The sequence below is a fragment of the Hydra vulgaris genome, chromosome 09, assembly GCF_038396675.1.
Source record: "Hydra vulgaris chromosome 09, alternate assembly HydraT2T_AEP".
In the NCBI taxonomy this organism is placed as follows: domain Eukaryota; kingdom Metazoa; phylum Cnidaria; class Hydrozoa; order Anthoathecata; family Hydridae; genus Hydra; species Hydra vulgaris.
Genome location: NC_088928.1, coordinates 53,254,447 through 53,280,744, shown reverse-complemented (window position 1 = coordinate 53,280,744; position 26,298 = coordinate 53,254,447). Strand labels below are relative to the sequence as shown.

The 26,298-nt window shown below is 27.3% G+C and overlaps 1 protein-coding gene across 1 annotated transcript in view; it reads left to right on the top strand.

Annotated features, from left to right (window-relative positions):
• Positions 1-23,392, top strand: part of LOC136084861 (uncharacterized) — a 138,392-nt gene extending 115,000 nt beyond the window's left edge. Inside the window, exons 14-23 of the mRNA XM_065806046.1 lie at positions 2,135-2,209; positions 6,608-6,737; positions 13,887-14,131; positions 15,028-15,212; positions 21,892-21,966; positions 22,045-22,164; positions 22,249-22,463; positions 22,576-22,616; positions 22,726-22,819; positions 22,940-23,392. Coding sequence (XP_065662118.1) covers positions 2,135-2,209; positions 6,608-6,737; positions 13,887-14,131; positions 15,028-15,212; positions 21,892-21,966; positions 22,045-22,164; positions 22,249-22,463; positions 22,576-22,616; positions 22,726-22,819; positions 22,940-23,312 — 1,553 coding nt within the window. The 3' untranslated portion in view covers positions 23,313-23,392. The remainder of the gene's footprint in view (positions 1-2,134; positions 2,210-6,607; positions 6,738-13,886; positions 14,132-15,027; positions 15,213-21,891; positions 21,967-22,044; positions 22,165-22,248; positions 22,464-22,575; positions 22,617-22,725; positions 22,820-22,939) is intronic.
• Positions 23,393-26,298: the final 2,906 nt, after the last annotated feature.

Genomic DNA, 26,298 nt, shown 5'->3' with positions numbered 1-26,298 from the left:
TACATATATATATATACTTATATATATATATATATATATATATATATATATATATATATATATATATATATATATATATATATATGTATATATATATATATATATATATATATATATATATTTAGATATATATATATATATACATATTTATATATATATATACATATTTATATATGTATATTTATATATATATACATATATATCTATGTATATATATACATTTATATATATATATATGTATTTATATGTACATATATATATATATATATATATATACATATATATATATATACATATATATATATATATACATATATATATGTATATATATATATATATTCTTGTATATATACATGTATATTTATTTATATATAAACTGAGCGAATATATATAGATAGGTATAAATGTATATGTTTATATAAAGGTATGCTTGCTTTTGTCAATTTGGTATAGATAATTTTTGGACAATAATTGAGCAACATTTACTGATTTGGTGCAGCATAAGTTTTCTAAATAAAAAGAGAGTAGCAATAAGCATGATAAGGCAACGAAAGGAAAAATTAAATAAAATAAAAATGTGATATTAAAAATGAATGACAATTGAAATTAATGAAACAGAAGATGAACTTTCATTGCTGTCATCTTTGAAGTCAGAAAAAAATGAGGTGTATTAGTCCACTCAAATTATGTAACAAATGTTGAGATTGTCAACATTAACAGCTTTGTCAATAAAAAACAAAAATTTGAGTATCTTTAAATCCTCTCAAGTTGTAGATTAAAAATTGTGTTCTCAGACCTCTCAGACTTTAGTGCTGTATTGTTTTTTTGTTGGAGCTGTTGCACAAGCACTTGGCTATGAGGTTTCTGAAATAAAGTTATCACAAATAATAATTAGGCAATCCAGAATAAAAGAAGGACAACAGGCTGCTGCATTAGTTTTTGTTCGTTTGATCTTCAATTGCATATTGAAAAACAGTTATGAATCAATCTAAGAAATCTTGAACATCTTTTCAGAAATTAGTATAAATTATACTGTAAATATCACTTTTACAAAGTAGTTCCAAAATATAGTCCCCCATCATATTTTTTTATGCTCTCATTGATAGCAATATTCAAAGTCAAATTCATCTTGATGAAAGTGTGTCTTGTGTCAATTTATTAAGTTGAGTGTTAAGGACTTTGACTTTGTGTGACATTCTGTAGTTTGACTTTAGCGCCATTCTTTATGTAAATTTAAACCAGCTCCACTTAGTTTTTACCCTTTTGATTACCCAGGAAGTCATTACAACTTTATCCAGTTCTATTCTTAGCATCAGACTGTTTAGCAAAATGGCCTTAAAAGTTTTTAAAAGATGGAAATTAGTTACCAAGAGCAGCAAGCAGTTAATTTGATGTGCAGAGGTGGCAATAATTTGATGTGCAGATTTTTGCATTTTCTGAGGTTTGATTAGATGTTATTACAATTGGTCATTATTGTTCACAAAGATATTTGCTATTGGGTTTATGCTTGAGTCAGGTGTGAAGCTCCTTTTTAAAACCATTTCTCAAATCTACGAAGACAATGTTTGTAAATTGCTTTTTATTAGCAGCTTCAGTTAAAATTTTGTGGGATTCTAGCGATTTCATAGAGCAGTCTATTCTTTTTACAAAGCTGAGCTGAGCTTTGCTGATTTAACTGTCATTATCTGATTAGTGATTATTTTATGTATTAAATTCTTAAGAGTTTTTCTCAATATTGTTGTTTTCGTGGCTGTTTGATAGGTATTACAGTTCATCTTGCATCCCTTTTTGAATAAAATTATTTGTTAAAATTTTGATATATATATATATATATATACATATATATATATATATATATATATATATATATATATATATATATATATATATATATACACATATATATATATATATATATATTATATATATATATATATATATATATATATATATATATATATATATATATATATATATATATATATATATGTTAGAAAAAACTTTTGATTGAACAAATCAAAGGTTTATAAATATATATATTCTATTAATTTTAGGTTCATGGAGTTGGACTATTTAGCACAAATTGGTAACATTATTTTAGTTTATACTTTAAAGTTTCATTTTGGATTTTTAGATAGCAGCTTGCAACCTGTTATTACACCCTCACAACCTGTTATTACAAGCTCACAACCTGTTATTGTCTCATCAGGTATTAAAAAAAAGTTTTATGCTATGTTTTATGTCTTAATTAAAGTTAATGTTTTTTTAAATATGATTTGTTTCTTACGCATTATACATTTAGAATGTGATTATTAAGAAATTATTTTCAATGTTTTTGAGCATTATCCATTAAAAACTTTTATATAGAAGAAATTATTTTCAGCTTAACATTTTTAAAATTTTAATTTTATTTAATTAGGACTGTAGAAATGTTTGTCTATTGAAATCATAAAATCTAATTGAAAAATAATAAATGATAATAAATAATAAAAATCAAATTTTAGATATATGTTGATGTTGTTAAGTTTTTTTCAAGTATATAACTATTAAGAAGTGAGTAAAGTAAAAAATGAGTTGTAAACTTTAGTGGGATTTCAAAGGGACATAAGAAAATATCTTTTTTTTTTTATGTGTTTATCTTTACTATTTGTTTTTACACTCCTCTCTCTATCTTGACATCGGTTTATAATAGTAATAATAATAATCATGATGATGATGATGATGATGATGATGATGATGATGATGATGATGATGATGATGATGATGATGATGATGATGATGATGATGATGATGATGATGATGATGATGATGATGATGATGATGATGATGATGATGATGATGATGATGATGATGATGATGATGATGATGATGATGATGATGATTGTGCAATTTAATAAAAATAATATTTTCTGATTAAGTTATACAAGCAAGTGTTGAACAGCAAATAGATCATCAATATGTTGGATTTCGTCACTCCAAAGGTTTATACAGTCATTCATCTTTTAATTTTAGATTGTTAATTAAAAACCAGAATTAGACTCAAATTTGAAAACATTTGAAGCTAATGGTGGATGATTTTGAAGCAATTTTTTACCAACTATTGGTTGTTCTGAAAAAAAGTATATTTGAAAATGTCATGATAATAAAAGTTCTTTCTGTTGCTCTTAAAGCTTGTGAATCAAAGCCATGTTTCTCAAGCCATGTTTAAGTCTATTATAAGCTACATCACCTCTAATACATTATCAAAATCAACTTTCAATGTCAAAAACTCTATTAAATTTACATAATGTCTCCAGTTTTCTGATCATGGCCATGTCATGTACTGCTTAAGAACCAAAACCAAAAATTTTTGTGAGATGTTGGGTTTGGATCAACAACATAGATTACATCTATACAATTCTAATAGTTAGCAGTAGGCAGCAATTTCTGTCTATTTTAATTAAAAAACATTCTTTTTTGTGGTTGTATAGGTTGTTTCACACCGAGTAGAAAGTCTAAAAATCAGCTACTGTGCTAAAAGCCAACTTAAATCTATAAATTGAAAAAAAAAATTTTTGTCTTTTAGTGATTTGCACTTAACACTTCTTTTTGAACTGAGTTTTGTATACTTTTATATACGTGATGTTGAAAAGTCAGTATAAATAACTTTTGCTTTTTCAGCTAAATACAAGCATCACTTTAATACCCATAATTTATTTGAAATAATGAAATAGTTTGAAAAAAAATTAATTAATAGCTGATGTGTTAAAAACAAGCAATCTGAAATGTTTAAGATATATGTTAAAGATTCTTGTTTTTCTTTGGTTTTTTCTCACAAAGCACTCGTATTTTTTTTTATTGTTATATATTACTTTTTTGATAACTTTCAAAATAATATATGTCTTATCAAGATCAAATTAATCCATTTTTGTGACGTGATTTTTGATCTTATAAGAATTGCATATCTTTTATAATCATCTTTTTGGCATTTGTGTTTTTCTTAAATCATCTTTTTTATATTCTGCATTGATCCTTGATTGAGAAAAATATAGTAATGAAGCACTTTAGTGGGCAAATTTTCTAGTATACTACGTGTGAGCCGTGCTTCAGAAACAATTTTTTGTAGTGTGGATATTTAAAAATTTATTTCTGGAGCCACATCTTCCATATTTTAATTCATTCCAACTTTTGATAGAACCTATTAAACAAAAAGCAAAATTTAATTTCTTAATTATGTAAAACTTTATATGCATAATGTAACATTTTTGTTTAACAGATTAATAAATGCATTTGTATGCATATTAAAATTACAATTGATCAGCTAAACTTCAGTCCGCATAGATCTTTTCTTAACTCTATTTATTTTTATTTTATTATATTTTATTTATTAAAAACTTCCATTAAACTCCCAAAACTTTCTTTTATTTTTTATGTAATTTAGCTTGTACAACAATATGTTGCAATGTCACATTACATCTGACCTCCTAAAACTTTACTTAAATAAAGCTTAGCTTTAAAACCTTAGCATTAAAGATAATCGATTATTACTTTATAAAATAAAAAATTAGAATGACATTGCATTTATTATTTGTAGTTGCTTTGGGAGAGTTGCTCTCTACTATAACATATGGTTGCACCCACCCCAAGCAACAAAGAATTTTGGCAGCCATTTTGAAGCATCTAGTAGTTGGTGCATCACTACCCATGACTATTATTGATAGTGAATATTTTTGGCAATACAATAATGTTCTTGATCCTCAGTGCTCAACTATTAGCCATTCTGTTGTAAAAACTTTTTTAAAGAAAACTTACATGGATGCAAATGGGAAACTTATCTGAAAATTTATGTCAAGCTGCCAGCATTTTCCTAATACTTGATATTTGGTCAGGAAGAAATATAAGGGGTTACCTTGGTGTAACAACGCATTACATACATGACTATCACTGTCACACACAATTGTTGGTATGCAATAACAACATAGCAGAACATTTTGAATCTATTTGTAAAACATATAAAATACTTGACAAAGTTGTGTATGTTGTGACAGACAAAGCCTCAAACATGCATAAAGCTTTCACTACAAGTTTACCCAAAGGTGGTGGTGATTTTTCAAGAACCCAAAAGTGGTGGCGATTCACCTGATGAAAAACTTCACGACAACGCAGTAAATTAAGACCTGCGGAAAGCACTTTTAAGAATTGGTAATATTTGCTCATGTATTTTCCAATTCTGGAACTTGCAAGTAGTGCTTCCGTTAAAAGAGTATTCAGTTAGGGTGGCCTGATTATGAGCTCTGAGCGTACAAGCATAAATTCTGACACTGTCAGTGTTTTTAAAATGTAACAGATAAACAATTATATAAGAACTTTTATGAAAATCAGTACTAGTAATCTTTATTTAAAATTAATGAAGGAATTATAATTTTAGTAAATAGCCTAAATAACTTGAAAAGCGTTATTCATGGTATTGTGTATTATGACTCCTTAACTGCTATATTACAGTAGGTTTATTTTCCTTTTACAGCTTTGAAGTATTACTTTAATACAACAAAGTATAAGCTTATAATTGTTTTCATATCAATGCTGTTGTTTATAATTGCAACTTGACTGCTTGAATGCCTAATTGATTAAAATGAACAATTTTAGCTAGAGAATTTAAAATATATAACCCTACAAATTCGCAAATTTCTGCACTGTCGTATCTTCCCAATCTTACATCAAAGCATTTGGGTGTGGTTTTTTTCTTCCGCATCTCGTTATTAAAATAGATTAAAGTTTTTCTGCAATATTTAATTAGGCGAATAGTGTCGTCTGTAATTTCAGTGTGGATTTTTCCGAATTCTATTGTTTTATCTAAAATTATGGCTGTAATTGAGGGGAAAAATTCGTTCATATCAAATTATATAAATGTGAATTCATTTTTATTACTAATTTTAGAAAACTAATTTATAACATCAGTGGTATTTTTCCACTGTTGCAAATTTAATTTTTTTCGAATAATATTATTTAATTTTACTAACATGCCCTAGTTCACTTTTTGAAGTTACTAGTAGCCTACAAGGGAATTTAATTTGAAAATTTAGTAGTTGGGAATATATATATATGTATATATACGTTATTTTTTTTTGTTTGTTTGTTTGTTATTCACCTCCTCAAAGCCAAGAAGGCCACTACAGATGAGGAGGCTACTTAATAGTGGTTATAACCCTCTCTCAACTCTATAACTCCGAAACACAAACCCCGACGAACAAGGCCGCTGAGTGGAGAAACAAGTTGAGCACGGTAATACCAGGGACGTGGTGGGAATCGAACTCTCGCTTATGAAGCGAGCGGTTTACCACAACACCACTACCGCACTACCACTACCGCATATATATATATATATATATATATATATATATATATATATATATATATATATATATATATATATATATATATATATATATATATATATATATATATATATATATATAGTGCAAAATTAAATAATAACATTATTTACTACAATGATGTTATTATTTAACAACTTGCTTTACTCTGTATTAAACACTTTGTACTGGTATTTCTCAGCATTTTTATATTATATTATGAAAAATAAATTAATTAGTATTTTTCTTTTATTTAGCGAAATCCTCTATTGTGGTTGTAGCAATATTAGTTCCTGTTTTAATTGGTTTTATTATGTTTTCAATTATTTTTATGTTGAAAATTCATGGAAAAAGAGTAAAATCTTTTCAATCCATGTGGAAAAAGGAGTAAGAATTGAAATAATTATATTAAATAATAAATAAAGTTATTAGCTGAAACCAATTTTTTAATTTTATATCGAGTATTCATTTTTTAAATTTTATTTTCTCATTTAGAATCTTTTGTAACAAATACAATTGTAAACAAAAAATAATAATATACATAAATTGGGTTTCTGAATTTTTTATAAGTTTATAAAAATCTTTATAAAACAGACATAACAATTAAAAAAATAATAATAATAATAACAGTTTATTACAAAAAAAGAAAGAAAAAAAAATACATGGTTGATAGTATAAAACGTCCAATAACAGATATTATTACTAGACAAACTTAACGCACCATGCAATTAATCTCTATGATATACTTTTGACTTAAAAAAAATAAGATTTATTAAACCTAATGATCTCTTATAATGGCATACCTAGAAATAGAAACTAAAGAAGTTTTAATTTCTTTTAAATTAATTCATATGTAGTAAGATTACAGTAAATATTTTTAAAAGTATCATCTTGCATAAATAAATTATTAGACAAATGTCAAATCTTCTAAACTATACAGAAATGATATCAATAATCAAACAAAGTTTGGTTTTTTAATGCTAATTTTTTACATTATTTTATGAGGATTTTTTAGTAAATTTCCAAAATCTTTTGGTTTACTGATAATTTTTTGCACAGAATAGCAACAACACTGTTTTATCAAATTGAAACTTGGTATATAAACTTGTTACTGATAATCTTTTTTATTAAACATTTAACAAATCAATTAGCCTGTAATTGTTTTTGCTGATTAATTGAGGGAGTTAACAGATTTACTAAATATAATGTTTTCTTGATTTATTATTACTGGTTTAAAAAATTTTATCAATTAGCAAAATAATCTACAGCATTTGTCAAGTTTGTTTTTATGCTTGGTGTCAATTTTGTCATGTGTATACTTGGTAGTCCATATACTTGGATATACTTGGTAGTCCATAGTCATTATGTGGTTTGCAAAGAGACTTTGTTCTGAGTGTGGAAATAACAAAATGAATATGTCTTTGAAAAAATTTTGATGAATTTTAATATGTTATATTATATGATGCAGTAATATATTAATTTACTAATATATAAATGTGAACATGTGCTTGTTTTGTATTTAACTAGTATAGAATAAGGTATCATTAAAGCATTTCAATTTCGAAACGAATCATTTTTTCTAATGTGTGCATGTATATGTGTGCCTGTACACACACACACACACACACACACACACACACACACACACACACACACACACACACACACACGTGTGTGTGTGTACATGCATATATATATAAATATATATATGCATGTACACATGCATATATATATTTATATATATATGCATGTGTGTGTACATATATATATATATAAATATATATATATATATATATATATATATATATATATATATATATATATATATATATATATATATATATATATATATGTATATATATATATATATATATATATATATATATATTCATTAATAAGATAATTGTAAAAATTTATATTAGAAAATTTTGTAGTTTTTGGTAAGAAAAAGTGCTATACAAATATTAATTGGTTTTCAATAATATGAGAAATTATAAACAACATCTAATCAACAAGCATTTGTATCCATACAAGCAAGCTACATGTTGAAAATATCTGGAATTCTGAAAAAAACAGGTGTTTTAAAGGTGTTCTTAAGTGTCTCTCTAAAATTATTTCAACCCAAAGGAAGAGACAATTTGGTTCAATCACTTCAGCTGATAGGGGTCAGCTTGTCACAGCAGTTATTTGCTCTTCAGCAAGTGGAAGGGGCAAGTCATCTATGACGATCTTTCCTTGTAAATTAATAAAGCCAGAATGAATGGATGGAGCAACACCAGGTTCATTGGGCTAAATTTTACTCAAGCAGCTGAATACAAAAAAAGTTGTTTATTGTTTGGTTAAAAAAGTTTACTTTAAATTCAGGTGCAAAAACAGCACCTGAATTTTACACATCAAATGCAGCCTTGGAATTGGTTTTTATGAACCACTTAGCACTTACTATGGCCACAATATTAGGAGATAGTTGAGAACAAATCCTGGGCGCTTTGTTTAAATTTTAAATTCAATTTTAAATAGTTGCTCTTTTTGGCTCAGTCTATCTGAAAGCTGTCAAAATGATAAATGCTATAAACAGCTTTAAAAAAGCAGACATATGGTCAGTTAATAGAATAATAGTAATAGATGAAATAATAATAGATGCTTTTTTTCTAAAGCAGACTTTCTCACAGCAGAAACTACTGATATTAAATTCATTGAAACCCTTTTGCTGATACATGTAAGATGGCTATTACTAGCCACATCTGTGTCTGTAGTTTTCTGTCAGTCATCCATCTGTAAGTACCAGTCATCTGATGGTTCCTAAAAGCCAAATATCTGCTTTTAGCAGCTATCTAAATGTTTCTAACATTCATATGATTGCTTCTTCAAGACAATCATCTGATTTTACCAATATAATGTATACTTTTAGCAGCATTTTAACCAAGTTTTCAAGCAATTTTAATACCACATCATTTTTAAAATCTTCAACATATATTATTTCAATACCAAAGCAGTCACTGCAAAGGTGACAACCATGACTTCTCTCCATATTAGATACCCTGAGTAAAAATGAACCAAAAGCAACAAAAAAAGGAAAAAGACTTAAAATGATAAGCAAAAATGATTATACATTAAAAAGAAAAAAAAATGCTGACTTAAATGAACAAACGCTGCATCTAAAAAAAAAAACAGTAAAAAATTCAGAGAAATACACTTCTTGTGTATACTCTCAACAAAAATATTTGACTTGTGCTGAATGTTGTTTTTTTTTATTGTAGTAATTTCCACTACAGGACACACTACTCATGTGCTGGTTTAGAAGAAAAAAATTTACTTTTGAATTATGCCTAAACATTAAATAAAGCATACTTATTCAGTCGCTCTGATTGGTTTATTCTCTTAAAGTTTTCAACTTTTATATTTTATAGCTTCTAGCTGTTTTGGCTTGTTAATTAAAACCTAAATAACAATTAAAATAAAAATGGCACATTTCACATTAGCAAAAGTTTTTTTGAAACTTTCTGATTTGTTTTTAAATGGTAACTGTTTTTGGTAATGTTAGTTGTTTTAAAGGGTAAATGTTAGTATTTTGCTTAAAATTTCAGCTTCTGGGTAATAGAACCTATTTCATTTGAATCTATTTTACCATAAATTTGTTTAACAAAAGTTAAAATCAATTTTATTTTTAAGGAATCAAAAATCTTATTATAAAAAAATTTTATCTTGGTATAAACTTGATGAAATTTATAATGAATTTGGATCATTTTTTCATATCCCACCTAATAAGTCACTAAATCTTCAATCTGAGGCTTGTAAAGGGAAAAAGCACATTTAAATTTTTCTTACTGGGATTTGCTGTGGGTGAGAAAACTCCTATCTTTGTAATAGGTAAATTATAATCACCTTGCTGCTTCAAAAGATTTATGCCCTTTCCTTGCAGTTACAGAAATTAAAATAAAAGCTGGATGGGTAGCGTACTATTCAAAGAGTGGATATGGGAAATAAGTTTACAAAAGAAAAAAGAAAAAGGCATTGATATTAGATAACTGCCCATCAAATCAGACGATTGATAATCTAAAATCTATTAGGCTCATTTTTTTACCACCAAAATATCACGTCTAAATTTTAACCAATGGATTAGTTTATTACAGATCTTTGGCATTTCAAAGACTGGCTGTAGCTATTGATAAAAAATAAGATATTTCTACTTTTTTGATTTTAGATGCAATAAAAATGCTTGATCTTGCATTGTAAAAAGTGAAAACTTTCACCATTATTAATTTTTTTGCAAAATCAATTTCAAAAGATCAGCAGATATCTGCCCATTCGGATGAAGATGACAACCCATTTAAAAATCTTTAAAATCAGAGAGAATAGTAGATAATTTTTGCTCTCCTGGTACATTAGCTAAAGATGTCATTTCTTCAGATAAAACTTATTGAGTATCTTTACTAACAGATGAACAGTTGATATAAGAAGTAAAAAATGCGTCGAATGAACACGATGCTGATGATGAGTAAGATTATGTTGATGATAATGCAACAATCCAGTTTGCCCAAAAGTTACTGGTATTCAAGAAGCGATGTAAGTTTTGTATGACTATATATGCCCTTTAGTCTTAGTGACGAACATTTTTAACAAAAGCTCATCACAGTCTCAATAATATTTGATAAAGACGTTTTTTCAAAACTAGACTGAGTGACATTTTAAGCACTAAGCTTTCTATTCACTCACTGACGAGTCCGCATTTTTTGTTTTTTTTTTTTTTTTTTTTTTTTTTTTTTTTGTGGAGGCCAAAACATCACAGCGCTTTTTGAAGCAATTCTTTTGATCGTACAGCCCTGAAATTTTACAAATCTTTTGCCGAATAACAATAGCTATATTTGTTACATTTGATTCAATAAGTCTTTTAGATTTAGTAAAATGAATTAATTTGTTTTTTAAGAGAGCGATAAATTTGTAATGGCAAGTTAGCGTAACGGTCTTCAGAAATTCAAAATAAATTTTTATTGAATATTAATCATAATTAATAAGTGTAATAATTCAATTTTATCAAGACTAAAAAGTAGAAAATAAAATAAATAAATAAACTTTTTAAAAATAGCTTTCTATTCAATCGACTAAAAAGTAGAAGATAACTTTTTTCTGTTTCTGGTACTTTAGCTTTATGTACATTTAAAACGAATTTGATTTTGAAAGCATCTGACTTAAAAGGCGCCAAACTTTCTATTCCTTTACTTCGATGAGTTTGTTTGTTTACATTCGTATATGAATTGCCTTCAATGTCTTCCAGTATTGGCTTTACAAAAGTGATTATTACTAAGTACATGATTTCCACGAGTACCAGAAACAGAAAAAAGTTATTTTCTACTATTTAGTCGATTAAATAGAAAGCTATTTGTTAAAAGTTTTTTTTATTTATTTTTACCTTTGATATCAAAACTTTTGATAACTCAAATTGTTTTTACTTATCAGCAAAAGTTCGTGTTATAGAATGTCCTGATAACTCAAACATTCATATATATAGACCAAAAAGACAAATAGACATAATTTTAGACAAGTTTTACATAATGCAAAAAAGTTGATATTAAAATCTATGCTTGTGTAGTAATACTAGGAGTTTTCAGTTTTTACTGATCTTGATATTTACCAACAATAGTAAAAGAGTATATGAGCTACAATTATATGAAGTCCTGGGTTGTACAAACATGGGCACTTATTATTGACATTGAAACTTGAATTAATCATAAACCAGACAAGCGGAGAACCAAAATATAAATTTGACTACACCAGAGAAGGCTACACAAAAAAAGGCGGGGAAAAAAATGTAAAAAAGTTAATACAATTGACTGGAGCTTTTGTTTTCACAAATGAACAATACTTTTGTATTATTTATAAACTATCTGAGTAATTTATATATAAAAAAGTTTAACTTAATGCAAAACAAACGCAAGAAAAATCTATGGTTTAGCGATAACCTTAGAGCACTAGTACAAATGAAAAAAGATATATAAATCTAGCAGCAATAATAAAAAAATAGAATAATTATTATCCGGCAGATAACTTGTGTTGTAAAATGATTTATAGATTGACGTAGGTGATAATGATTTTGCACATTGCTACAGTGATGTGCAGTAAATGTGACTCTAATTTTAAAAAAATGATTTAAATTAAATGCATCCAATTATAGAACTGTATCAATAACACCAATAGCATGCAAAATACTCAAAGGAGTTATAAGTCATAAAATGCAAAAGTTTTTTGAAAACCTTAATCTAATCACTAAATGTTAACATGGTTTTGTAAAATGGAAATCAAGTACAACAAATCAATTTTATCTTCCACAGTTATAAAAAAATATATCTCTAAATATGCTAGACTTTACAAAAGCATTTAGTCCTGTGTCACTCAAGCCAATTTTACTAAAATTAAATGCATAAAAAATACTATGAATATATATGCATACAACACTAAATTAATTTAAAACAATTTAAATAATATTGAAGAGTGGTCAGAAAAATGGTTAATCAAACTGAAAAAAAGTAAATGAGCGGTTATGCAGTATAGTTAAAACAACATAAAATTGTTGTTTTAACCATACTGCATAACCACTTTACACAGTAAATTGATCAGGAATTTACAATTCAACAAATGAGCGTGATCTTGGCATAAGTTTTGGTACATGACCAAAGTGGAAAAAGCACATAGTAACATATTCTTCAAAAGCAAAAGCAATAATGGGGGTAATAAAAAACACCTTTGTTAATTTAGATCAGCATCTTGTCAAACAAATATACACAACTTTTGTTAGATCTCTGGTTGAATTCGCAGCACCAGTTTGGTCACTTAACTACAAAGATGACATTAAAATAGTAGAAAAAGTATGACGCAGAATGACAAAGATGACAAATAACATAAAAAGTCTGCAGAATCAAGATCAATATTTGGCCTATTCCAATTTTACTTATATCTATTTATATTATGATACATATGATTCAAGGTTTATTTATAATTACCCGATACATTGTCTTACATTGCATCTTGAGTATTTTTCATTTATCTTAGAAGGTTTGCATAGAAAAAGAAATAAAAATTATTAAAAACTTTAGTCATAACTAATTAAATATTTTACTCTTTAATTTTTAATACTCATAAAAAAAATTATAAATTTCAATATATCAAAAATGGGTTTTGTTTTGAAAACTCAATTTAAACTGTATGAAATGATCAAATAAACTCTCAAATTTTTATTTATTTTATCTTTTTTTGTCTTTCCTATCAATAACTTACTTTAGTTTCATGGCTTTAAATTTCTTTTTCTGGTTTGGTGGTATAGGTTAAAATATGGTCATTTATAGAGTCACAAATGGTCAAATACAGTTTATCATATTTAATCATTTTTAATCAATGACCATTTTTATAAATAATCATATGCAAACAGTCATTTAAAAAAAAGTCATTTGTTTAAAAAATTGCAGTTCAGTCGATAAGTACATAATAGAATTGTGTAATATTATAATATTATAAGAACATAATATTATTGTGTAATATTTTTAGAAACTTTATGGTTTGCAAGGAATTATCTGCAGATGAATGGGAAATTTTTCCAGAAGACATTACTTTGGATAGAAAAATTGGTGAAGGGGCGTTTGGTACTGTCTACATTGCAAAAATAGATACAAACATTTTTTCCAATACAAAGAATCAGAACTTTAAAACTCAAAAATCTATCAATTCAAAAGTCACTTCACTTGATATCAAAGAAAAGTCTGCTAATTTTTTTGCAGTAAAACTTTTAAAAGGTTACTTTAAATTATTTTTGTTATTTTTATGCTGCGGTTACATTGTTGCATTCTGAAATTTTCTCCAAAATAGTAGAATGCTGTTTTGGAAAAAAAAGAACAGCTAAAGAACACCTCATTTTTCATATAAAACTGCATTTTTGCATAAAAATGAAAAGTCAATGTTAAAAAATAATAATAATGAAGGAAAATTAAATTAATATCTCGATTTATTTTTGGTCAGAATCAGGTGGGCACAAATAATTTTTGACCTCAGACATTTTTAACTCAGCAGTTAGGTCAGCATTGCCGAAGACTGATTTTGATTCAGTGGGCTGAGGGTCTGAGTGATAAATGACTTTACCCATGCCAGTTTAAGTGTAAAATCGTAAGAGATCTCTAAAGCAAGTAATTCTCTTAAAAAATAAATTGTAAGTCTCTGAAAAATAATTAACATGCTTGTCCAGGATATCCAGCAATGTGATTATTGGCCTTGGAAATGTCTTTGAGAAAAAGTTATTTAAAAGCAGTTCTCTAATACTTAAAGAGTTTCTTAGAATTGGAAAGGAATGATGGTTTCTAATACTTTAGACATAATAGAAAGTTTTGATAATGGGAGGTATTGATAATGGTAAGTATTGGATAGTAATGGAGGTAATGGTAGTAATAGATAATGGTAATTGGAAGTAATGGAGGTATTGATAATGGTAAGTTTTGATAATGGGGGTATTATTCAAGAATTAAAAGTAATTTATTTTTTCATTTTACTATTTTGGAATGCTCAAATACTAATGTGAAATTACTAATCGCTAATGCTGTTGAAACTAGTGTGTAATAAGGCAAAATTTATTTTATTATTTAATATCTTATATCAAATTTAAAAAGAAACAATAATTTTATATTTATTCTTCATTTAGATTTTGCAAACCAATCAGAAGTAGATGATTTTAATGAGGAGATAAATCTGATGAAGGGCATTGGATATCATAAGAATATTGTTAGCATGATCGGTTGTTCTACAATTAAAAAACCCTTATGTTTAGTTGTTGAGTTTATGGAGAATGGAGATTTGTTGCATTTCTTACGAAATAGGCGCAATAAAGTAAGATATCTATACTTTTCATACAGACATCCAAATATTTCAATATCAAAAATATTTTGATATCTTATGCCATATATATTTTTCATAAATGTATCAAAAAATAAAAATTGTAATATTCAAAAAAATTATTTTGATTTTAGAAATGTAAAAAACCAACAAAATATTCAGAAGTAAAATAGTAAATGCAATATTTACAAATTTTTGAAACAAAAGTTTTAAATTTAAAAAGTGGTTATGATTATTACTGATTCGTTTAAAACTTTGCATTCCATTTACAATAAATATTCATAAGGGGTAAATAGATTCCATCTGTTTCAACCCTTCTTCATCTATTAGTAGACGTATTTATAATACATTGTTTCCAGTTTAGGATGTTGAATGCTGGATCTTCTTGACTCATTGCATATGTTCTGCTTAATGGAATTCTGTTTTTATGACTACACAACTCATTCTATTATCTCCTAATGAAGGCACAGCTTTAAGACTCAGTTTTATGGTTCTGAGGCTGGCTGGTAGTCAGGTTTCCAAACTCTGTAGTAACTCTCAGAGAGGCTGATTCTATCAACAGCTGTAAAATATTAGAGTACTAACAGTGCCATGCTCATACTTTTATTGTGCATTGTTCAGGCCGCATTTGGAGCTTTTTGTTATGGCTTAGAAATTATTATTAGTAATAAGGCAATTTCTTGGACTATTAGATAGTGTACCAAGTACTATCTTGTTCTCTTTTCTACAAATACTAGAATGGGCACTGCTCTAAAAAGCTAGCGTCTCTTGTGCCATCTACTAAAATTCATTCTTGTGTTACTTGTCATTCAATTAAGTCTCATCCTTTTTCTGTGACTATTCCTAAGTGCTTCAAAAATTCATATTTGTCTAGTTTTTTTCCTCAAACATAAGTTTTTTGGAACTTGATTCCTTAATCTTGCTTTCCTGATTCAAATAATTTGCAATCCCTTAAGTCGTATGTCAATCATTATCTTGCTCTACAATCTTCATCTTTTCTCTTTCAGTATTTTCCAACTTTAATTAGTGGCTGCTTGCAACCTTGTTGGAAGCGAAGATGTTTAAAAATTCTGTATCTTAAGTGACTTCCTTCTTAGACACTTCTACAGATTGTGATCCAGGCAACATACCTTATATAGTCTTGCACAAGTGTTCTTTAGGGCTTTCATCTATACTTTCAAAACTATTTGACAAGTTTTTTGAGTCGTAAATTAACAAGAACTTAATCACTCATCTTGAATCAAATAACTTACTTTACAATCATCAATATGAATTTTTATCTTCTTGTTTTACAGCTGATTTGTTAATGGTATTAACTAATAAGTTTTATCTTGCATTAAATAGATGTGGAGAGGTTAAAGCTCTTAACATTTCGTAAGTCTTTGATAAAATTTAAGATGCCCAATTTTCATGTTACATGCTTAGATAGTTTTCTCTTTCACTCGTAAAATTTCTTTCTAATGGAAATCTGCCTTAACAATTTTAAATCAGAAAATATGAAATAAATGAATTTGTAGAACTAAGGAGAATACCTTTAAATTTTAAAAATATTGTATGAAAGTATTAATTACATTAACTAGTATCTTTATAATTATATTATTTTCATTTAATCATTGTAATTATATTATTTTCATTGAAATCATTAAGTACATTAACTATTGTATCAACTAGTATTAACTATAATTATATTATTTTCAATTAAATAATTCACAGAAAAAGGGAAAGGTAATTGTTCAAAATAATGTTTCCATTTTTTGCTATTTTGTTTGATTGGTAGCGAGACCTTTTTGAACTATTATTTCAAATATTTACTTTAAAAAATCATCAAAATTTATAAAAATATAGTACGCATGGGCTCATTTGTCATAAAACAATTTTAGAAAACTGCCTTGGGGCGCCAACCAAAATGAGGCGCTTGATGTTTTTTATCTTTGAAAAATTTTATTAGGTTTTTTTTTTTTTTATTAGATAATCTGATGTAATTTTAAATTTTAATTTTTTAAAACTATTCCCACGATTAGATTTAAAAAATTACAATTAAATAACAAAGTAAACTAAACAACGAAGAATTTAATCAATAATAGTTATGAGTGTTTTTGGTTGATAAAATTTTTGCGTAATAAAAAGTACTGGCAGTTATCAAAATAGAAAATTAGCAAAGGAAAAACAACTTTAACTCAATAAAATAATGAACACAGCAAGACATCTTGTGAAATCCAGGAAGCGATATGACATCTTATTTATTGTCAATCATATTCTAAGAAATTGTTATGTTAATAGTCAAAAAAGTAAAACAATATATACTTAAGAAGATAAAAGAAGAAAAGAATTACTCCACTAGTTTTAACTCTACTCCTAATGTATCACATACCGATCAACTCACTTAGATTGCAAAAAATGTGCAAAAAATAAAGTCGTGTGCAAAAAATAAAGTCTCTGAGGAACAATAATTGAAGGTATTTAGAAATGTAGGACATAAAGCTGAATGGAAAGAGAAGTAATAGAATATTTAAATGCAAATTAAGTTAAAGTAAAAAATTTAAGAGGACTGGTCAATGATAATGCTAGTAATATGTCTGAAATTTATTCACGACTATAATCGCAAAACAATAATATCAATTAACTAGCACATTTTATACTTTACACAGTACGCTCATTGAACTTTGTTGGAAAATTTGCGGCAAATAGTTGCAGAGATGCAGCATCCTTTTTCAGTTTCTTGCAAGAATTGTTTAATTTGTTTTTGGAAGAGTGGAAAGCGTTGAAAAAAAAGGCTTGAAGCATATGAAGTTATTTACAAAAACTTTTGTATTTGTATAAAGTTTGTATTTGTATTTGTATAAAGTTTGTATTTGTATTTGTATAAAGTTTGTATTTGTATATGTATAAAGTTTGTATTTGTATAAAAGTTTGTATTTGTATTTGTATTTTTATAAAGTTTTGTATTTGTATAAAGTTATTTACAAAAATTTTTGAAAAAAAAAGTGTTGAAAAAAAAGGCTTGAAGCATATGAAGTTATTTACAAAAACTTTGTATTTATTAAGCATTTAAAATACCCACTTTATAAAATTTTGGAAAATGCAGTAAATTTATACATGATGTACAAAAACTATTTAATTAAATGTTTTATGAAAAAAATGTTCACTAGGCTCTATTATGTAACAAGAAATTATAAACTGTATAGGTTAGGCTCAGTACTTTCCGGCCGGATATATTTAGCAATAACTTGAGAAATACTTAACGAATTGGTTCCAAATTTTTTTAAATGAAAGTTATTGTATCATTCAAAGTTTCTAATCAGTTTGTACAGGTTTCAGAAGACGCTTGGAAAGTAATCAAATTTTTTTTGGAGTAGGTTTTATCATCGCCTGGATCTTGCTTTTAGTGACCTTTTCTGATACTGCAATCCATTTTTGCTTCAGTTTTCTTTCATCTTTTGCTGTTTTGTTACTTTTCAACAAATCAAAAAATTCCTTTTACAATAACTCTTGATAACGCACTGCTCATGGCAGTTAGGAGGTTTTGCATCTTTTGGGACAATTTTTATACCACTTTGGTTATACCGCTCTATTGTCTTCTTTAAGTAGTAAATTATTGCCAAATCCATTCAAAAGACAACTGCCTTGTTGTTTTTGTTTGGAAATAACAAAAAATGTTTCTGAAGACATTCAGTGTTGCACAAATCGGAAGTCAAAGTCTTTCGAGTGATAAATGGAGCACTTAAGGACACAAGAGCAAATTTCTTGTGACACAAGGGTCTTTAAAGTAAGCTTATCAATCTGAATATACTAAAATTTTTTCTTGACATACTCTTTTTGAATGATAATAATATTGATAAAATACTCAACACAACTCAAAATACTCAGCTCAACTGCTGAAAATTCTTTTTGCAGTACGTCATCATCCTCAATAATGCATAAATTTTCTCGGTTAAAAAGTTTAACAAGCATGCACAGCTAATTGCTTTTATTTCTCCATCAATTTTTTTGAATTTTTTTCTTCAAAATGTTAGCCTTTGAACCCTTGCTCTTGAGTGCTTTTCTGACAAGGATTTAGCGACTTTTGACAATTTTGTATTTTTTGAATGTGATTTGGTCTTTGAAGGAAAATTTCTAAAACTTTCTACTGATTATTCAATGGTATCCTCCTCTTGGACTGATAAACTGATAGTAATAGTAAAACACCAATACAATTAACTAAATGTATATAGAACAGATTTTTTTTTTTTTAATTTCTTGAGTTATTGCTTAGTTTATCCGGCCAGAATGTCCTGAGCCCAACTGATATTTCTAAATATAAATATAATTATAAGAATATTTTCGTGCACTCATTTTAATGAAATGCTATGCGGAACGGATCTTTTGTTGCTGAATGGAATGAAATTGTATTTAGCTTTCAAAGAACAGCGTTTAAATGTCTTAACTATATTATCAATAGAAAACGATTTAACTTATACGGGATAAGGAGTTCTGAATATTAATTCTACTGACAAAAAATTACAGAGAAAATTTTTGTGTAGTTTTGCTTTTTATTATATCGAGTGTATTTTTGCTTTTTATTAATCGATAAATTTACAAAAACAACACACAGTTAGTTTTTTCTTTAGATATGCATTGTTTAAACTTTTATTATGAATTGTAGGGCGAAAACTATTCACATGCCTTGGGGCGCCTTAACCACAAAAGCGGCTCTGATTGACACCATAGCTAAAGTTGATGCTATGCCAAACTGCCAAACTATGACTAACTAACATTACGTGATTATCTGACGTATACAAACATCAAACTACGTGGTTATGGTGGTAATTATATTTCAATAGTTGGAGCGACAAAGATGATGTGAAATCGTAAAACTTTAGTAAAATTGTAAATAGTCGGTGAAATTTTGTGTAGTGAAAACAAAAACCAAAATTGTTCTTAGCCTAAAAAATTCTCAAGAATTGCAAGTTATCAAACTACTAAATGAATTAACAACTGAAGACATCGACAGAAGACATCGACATGAAAGAAGTGCCGACAGCAAAAAAGAAAATGCTAATATAAAGAATGTAAAACAAATTGAAAGAAAATAAGAAAAAGAATTAAAAGAAGAAATACATAAAATGTATCCGAAATTATTAGGGGTGATTAGACCTGAACGTCATTTCTAATTAAAGAACGACTCAAACCTTGTTATTCATCCTCCAAGAAAAATTCTTGTCAACTTTCAGAAAATAAAAACAAAAAATAAAAAAAAGAATTGGATGAAATAGGAAAATGAGACTAATAAAAAAAATAGATGTAGCAATTGAATGGGTAAACTTTTTGGTTGTTGTGAAAAAACCAACCAAACAGTTAAGACTCTACCTGGATCCAAGAAACTTTAATAAACCTATTAAATGAGAGCATAATTAATTACCTACTTTCCTAATAATATCAACTCGACTTTGTGGTGCAAACAGTTTTACAAATCTAGATGCAAACAAAGGTTATTGGCAAATTCTACTGGATCAAGTTCGGTGTAACTAGGATGAACAAACCATTTAAAAGATTTGGTTTACACGCTTACCTTATTTTTTACATTTGGCACAGGAAGTAATCTATCAAAGAATCAGTCAAGGCTTTGATAATCTTTGTCTTGTGGAAATTAACATTGGCATTAATTACGCCAGCTCAGATGAGCTACGCATCATCGAAAAAGTACTTCTCGCGGTACTTATATATATATATATATATATATATATATATATATATATATGTATATATTTATATATATATATATATATATATATATATATATATATATATATATATATATATATATATATATATATATATATATATATATATATATATATATATAACAGCAAAAAAAATTTACGGTTGAAGTAGAAGCGCAAAAACATTGGAAAACTTAGATGATTGAGACAGTGTTCGAAAACAAGATGGAAATAATTAGCAACCAGGAAAAATTGGTGACAGCAATAAACTACGAAGTTTTAATTTCAAAACCATAAACGGAAATGTTATTAGAAGAAACAGAAAATATTCACTAAAAAAAAAGAAAGGAGAAGATTGGGATGTTGATATATCAGATGACAGCGATACAAATCACAAAAAAGACGCGTTTGTTGGTAATAGAAAACTGTCATAAAATACAAATAAGGCTCTAAATATAGATGACGTTGAATCAACAAACCCCAATGTAAATATAGCAAAATTAGGAAGAGCTTCGATAAAACCCATGCACTATATTAATTACAAAATGAATTTAAAAAAAAAAGGAAGATGTAATGGTTGCTAAACAAGCTATTTCCTGTGGTGCAATCATTTAAAATATTCACTTTAGGTAATTATTATTGGTTGCTACACAAGTAATTCCCATTAGACAAGTATTTGTAATACTCTCTTTAGGCAATTATTAAAGATTGCAAAACTATTTTCGGGAGACAATTCACCAGGAAAAATTTGCACACAAATTGAATAAAAATCCGTAGCGCTAAACAGACAATAGCTGAGGTGAAACTACTAACAGTATATATGTATATATATATATACTACTAACATGTATATATGTATATATATATATACATACGTAAATAAAAGTTAAACAAATATCAACACGACTTTTTCCTTTATCAATGACGTTACAATAAAAATAAAAATTTTTATGGCTTGCATTTTGTTTCTGTAGCTTTGTTCATCAAAATTTGGTGATGAATCTACGATGAGCTTTATGTACACGCAAGGCTATCAACAAACTCTCGAGGTTCATTTTGTATAAATAAAATTTATGCGAACCGTTTTTTCTTTTAATGTTGATGTTTGTTTTTTTAACTTTTTCTAGACAACAATAAGTGAGAGCTGTACGTCAGGAATACTGCCACATGAGACTCCATTAGATGATAATGGAGCAATAACACCTGATGATTTACTTTGTTTTGCATGGCAGATTGCATCTGGAATGGTATGAGTGGGTTTACTTTTGGTTTGTTTACTTTTACTGTTGTTTTTTTTTTAAATTTAATCATAAGTTTATTTTAATTTTTAGGAATATCTTTCATTTATGAAGCTGGTACATCGAGATCTTGCAGCCAGAAATATTTTGGTTGGTACAGAAAAAAATGTAAAAATATCCGACTTTGGTTTGACACGAAAAATCAACGATGAATTGAATTACATGAGCAGCAAAAATCGTCGATTACCAGTAAAGTGGATGTCAGTTGAAGCCATATTTGACCAAATGTTCACAACATTCAGTGATGTGTAAAATTTTAAATTGCGTTTTTAAAAGTGTTTAAAAATTATTATTGATAACAGTTTTCTGCTTTTTATAAATTTCTCATCATTCCAACTTTATTATTAAAATTTGTTTTAGATGGGCGTATGGCGTTGTTTTGTTTGAAATTGTTACGTTAGGTAAATGTTTATAAAAAATGTTAATGAAAATTATTGAATATTAAACTAAGTGGTTTTTATAATATTTGTTTTATTAAACTTATATTTTTATTGTTTCATTTTACGGGAGGAACTCCTTATCCTAGTATAAGTAATCGAGAACTTCTCACTCTTTTAAAGTCTGGTTACAGAATGGAACGACCCGAAAATTGTTCTGAGCCGATGTATTCTATATTGTTATGCCTTTCTAAATTTTGAAAATATTGTATTTTTGTTACTTATGATTATTTGACTATAATTTATATTTTTATATATTTTTTATATATTTTGTTATTTAACTATAGGTACGATATTATGATACGCTGTTGGAATGAAGATCCATTACAAAGACCTACTTTTACAGAATTGCGTGATCTTTTTGATAAAATAATGTCTTGTGGCGATTGCTATTTTGATTTTAGTATAGATGAAAAAAATAATTACTATAACGCTGCTTCTTTTAACAGTCTACCTTCAGAATCAGGCGACGATGCATTCGAAGAAAATATTTTCCAAAAACCTGTGCATGTAAAATCAGTTAAAAAAATTAGTGGTGAAACAAAAGAGCCGTTGAGTGAAAGATATACACGTGATGAATCTTCGAAACTAAAAATAGAATCTACGTTGTCAGTAGGTCTTGTCAATTGTTCAGCTAATGATATGATATCTGAAATCTAATTAGAAAATATTGTTTTCGTTATGTGTACCGTGTTATTGTCTGCTTTAATTTTTTAAATATATTTCACCGTTGAACTAAATTATTTGTATTTCTAATGTTTCATTCCATATTTTGGTTTAAAGAAGTTTTTTAAATTTTATAATTTATAAAAATTAGTAATTGGTAAATATCTTTCAAAAAAATACAGGCACATTTAAACTCTAACCCATATATAACCCAGGTGTATGTACGTGTGCATGTATATATATATATATATACACTGAAGGCCAAAAGTTTCCGGACACTTGATATTTTTACATAAAAAGCTAAAATCTATCCTGTATCATTAAATTAATCAATAATATTAATTTATAATACTTAAACTTACTAATTTTAAGAGTTTATGTAAGTTTGAGGTCAGTAATTGGGTGTTACTGACCTCAAACTTACATAAATAAGTTTGAAAATAAAAATGATTAAGAATATTTAGTTTTGTTTAGTTTTCATTTGGTATTAATGATGGTTACATTAGAAAATCTTGAAAAAAATTTTAAAATTTTATAATTCGACTATTTAACTAAAAATATGGGTAAGAAACTTTCTTTAACGGTTGCAAAACGTTCTGAAATAATTACATTACATAAAGAAAGTTATTCAGTTCGTAAAATTTGCAAAAAATTAAAAGTTGCCAGAAGTACTGTACAAGATACCATCAAACGATGGAAAGAAACAGGCATTTTTGAAGACAAAAAAAGATCTGGTAGACCACGGAAAACAACAAAAGCAGAAGATAATAGTATAATATTGATGAGTAAAAGAAATTGAAAACTTACGGCCACGGAAACTACTTCAGGCTTTAATAGGAGTCACTCAAAATCTATTCATCAACCACTACGAAACGACGTCTTAGACAAGCAGGACTTTTTGGCCGCATTGCGGTCAGGAAACCGTTGCTACGGCTTGGAAATTAAAAGAAAAGGTTACAATGGGCTATAGACCACCAAAATTGGACAGAAGAAGACTGGTAAAAAATACTATGGACCGACGACTCCAAATTTGAACTGTTTGGGCAAAGACGTAGAATTTACATCAAAAGAATAACAAAAGAACAAATGATCCCAGAGTGTTTAGTACCGACAATCAAGCATGGTGGTGGGTCAATTATGGTATAGTAATGTTTTTCTTCAGCTGGTGTAGGTGACCTAGTTAAAATTGAGAGTATTATGAAAAAAGAACAATATAAAACAATTCTAGAAAACAATGCTATACCTTCTGGCTTAAAAACTATTGGTCGTGGTTTTGTTTTTATACAGGACTATGACCCTAAACACACCTCAAAATTATGTAAGAACTATATAAAGGAAGAAGAGGATAATGGTGTCCTCAAAAACATGACCTGGCCGGCCCAATCACCAGATTTGAACCCAATAGAGTTACTGTGGGAAGAATTGGACAGAAAGGTCAGACAAAAATGGCCAACATCCAAAGAGCACATGAGGCAGATATTAGAAGAATCTTGGTTATCAATTACACCCGAAATAATAAATAAATTAATAAATAGGATGCCACGGAGCGCAAAAAAAGTGATAAAAACTCGTTGGTTATTTTTTGACAAAAAAACAGTTTAATAATAATAGTGATGTTAGTATTTCTTTTTTTTATTTCATTTTTTGCCTTTTTTTTTTCTTAAATAGTAACTATATGTATCTTTTATAAAATAAATATGATATTTGAATTTTTTTGAAATAATTATAGGAGTTTTAATTAAAAATTTAAACAAAATCCAAGTGTCCGGAAACTTTTGGCCTGCATTGTATATATATATATATATATATATATATATATATATATATATATATATATATATATATATATATATATATATATATATATGTATATATATATATATATTAGGGCATGCCAAAAAAAAAATTTTTGGTCGCGCTTTAAAAACCTATTCTATACATAAAAATAAGCAAAAATTTGAATTTTCATTGTTCTATCTCAATTCTAGGTGCCAGAAGATGAAATCAAGATTTTACGAAAATACGCAAAGTATGATGAAATTACATGAAGGATGGCAAAATAACAAGATTGCACCATTTTGTGTTTAGTTTAAGATTACAATCACTACATGACATATCTATTATAAACTGTTAATAATTTTTTATAGCTTAATAGTTAAAAATTGTTAAAATAACATTAACTTTTTCAAAAGAAATGGGTCCAAAAAAGAAGAAAAATGTCCATGTAAGTGAAAGTGTCAGACGACCATTATATCTGTTAACTAACCCAACTTCACAGCTACCAAATACATAGCTTCCAACCAATGGTAGTATTTTAAGATATTATCAATATTTAATTTCAAGTAAAAAGAAAAGATTTATTAAAACACAAATTAACATGGCCTGTAAGAAGCAAAAAGGAACAAGAAACTTGGTGTGCAAAAGTAAGACATAACTGTAAAACATAAACATTTTTATTCCTAGATTAAAGAGGACTAAATAATTATTTTTTCAGGTGCAATAAATGTTAAATAAATAAAATATTTTTTAAAAATCTAAATTAGGTAGAGACTTTTGTGACCTTGAAACGCAATCAGACTGCTTGATTAGACAAATAGTCAACATTTAGACCAAAGCAGGATTTCAAGCATACATCATTTCAGAATATTCAATTCTTGACAATCTTCAAGCTCTACACATGAAGTATCAACTTTTGAAAAAACGTGTTACCCTGAAAGATACCAAAGATACTAGAGAAAATATTAAGAATGAATTCATTTCAACAATGGAACAGTTGTTTGACATAGGCAAAGATAACTTAGAGCAACTGATGAAAAGTGACAAAATAACAGCAAGAACACAAGCTGCTATTGAAGAAGACCTAAATTTCTATCTAGACCAGCAAACAGACAGGTAAGAGTATCAATTATATTGTAGCCTTTTTGTAAATTTCTCTATATTAATCAAATTGTTAGTAGCGCAGCTACTTTATGTAGGGCTT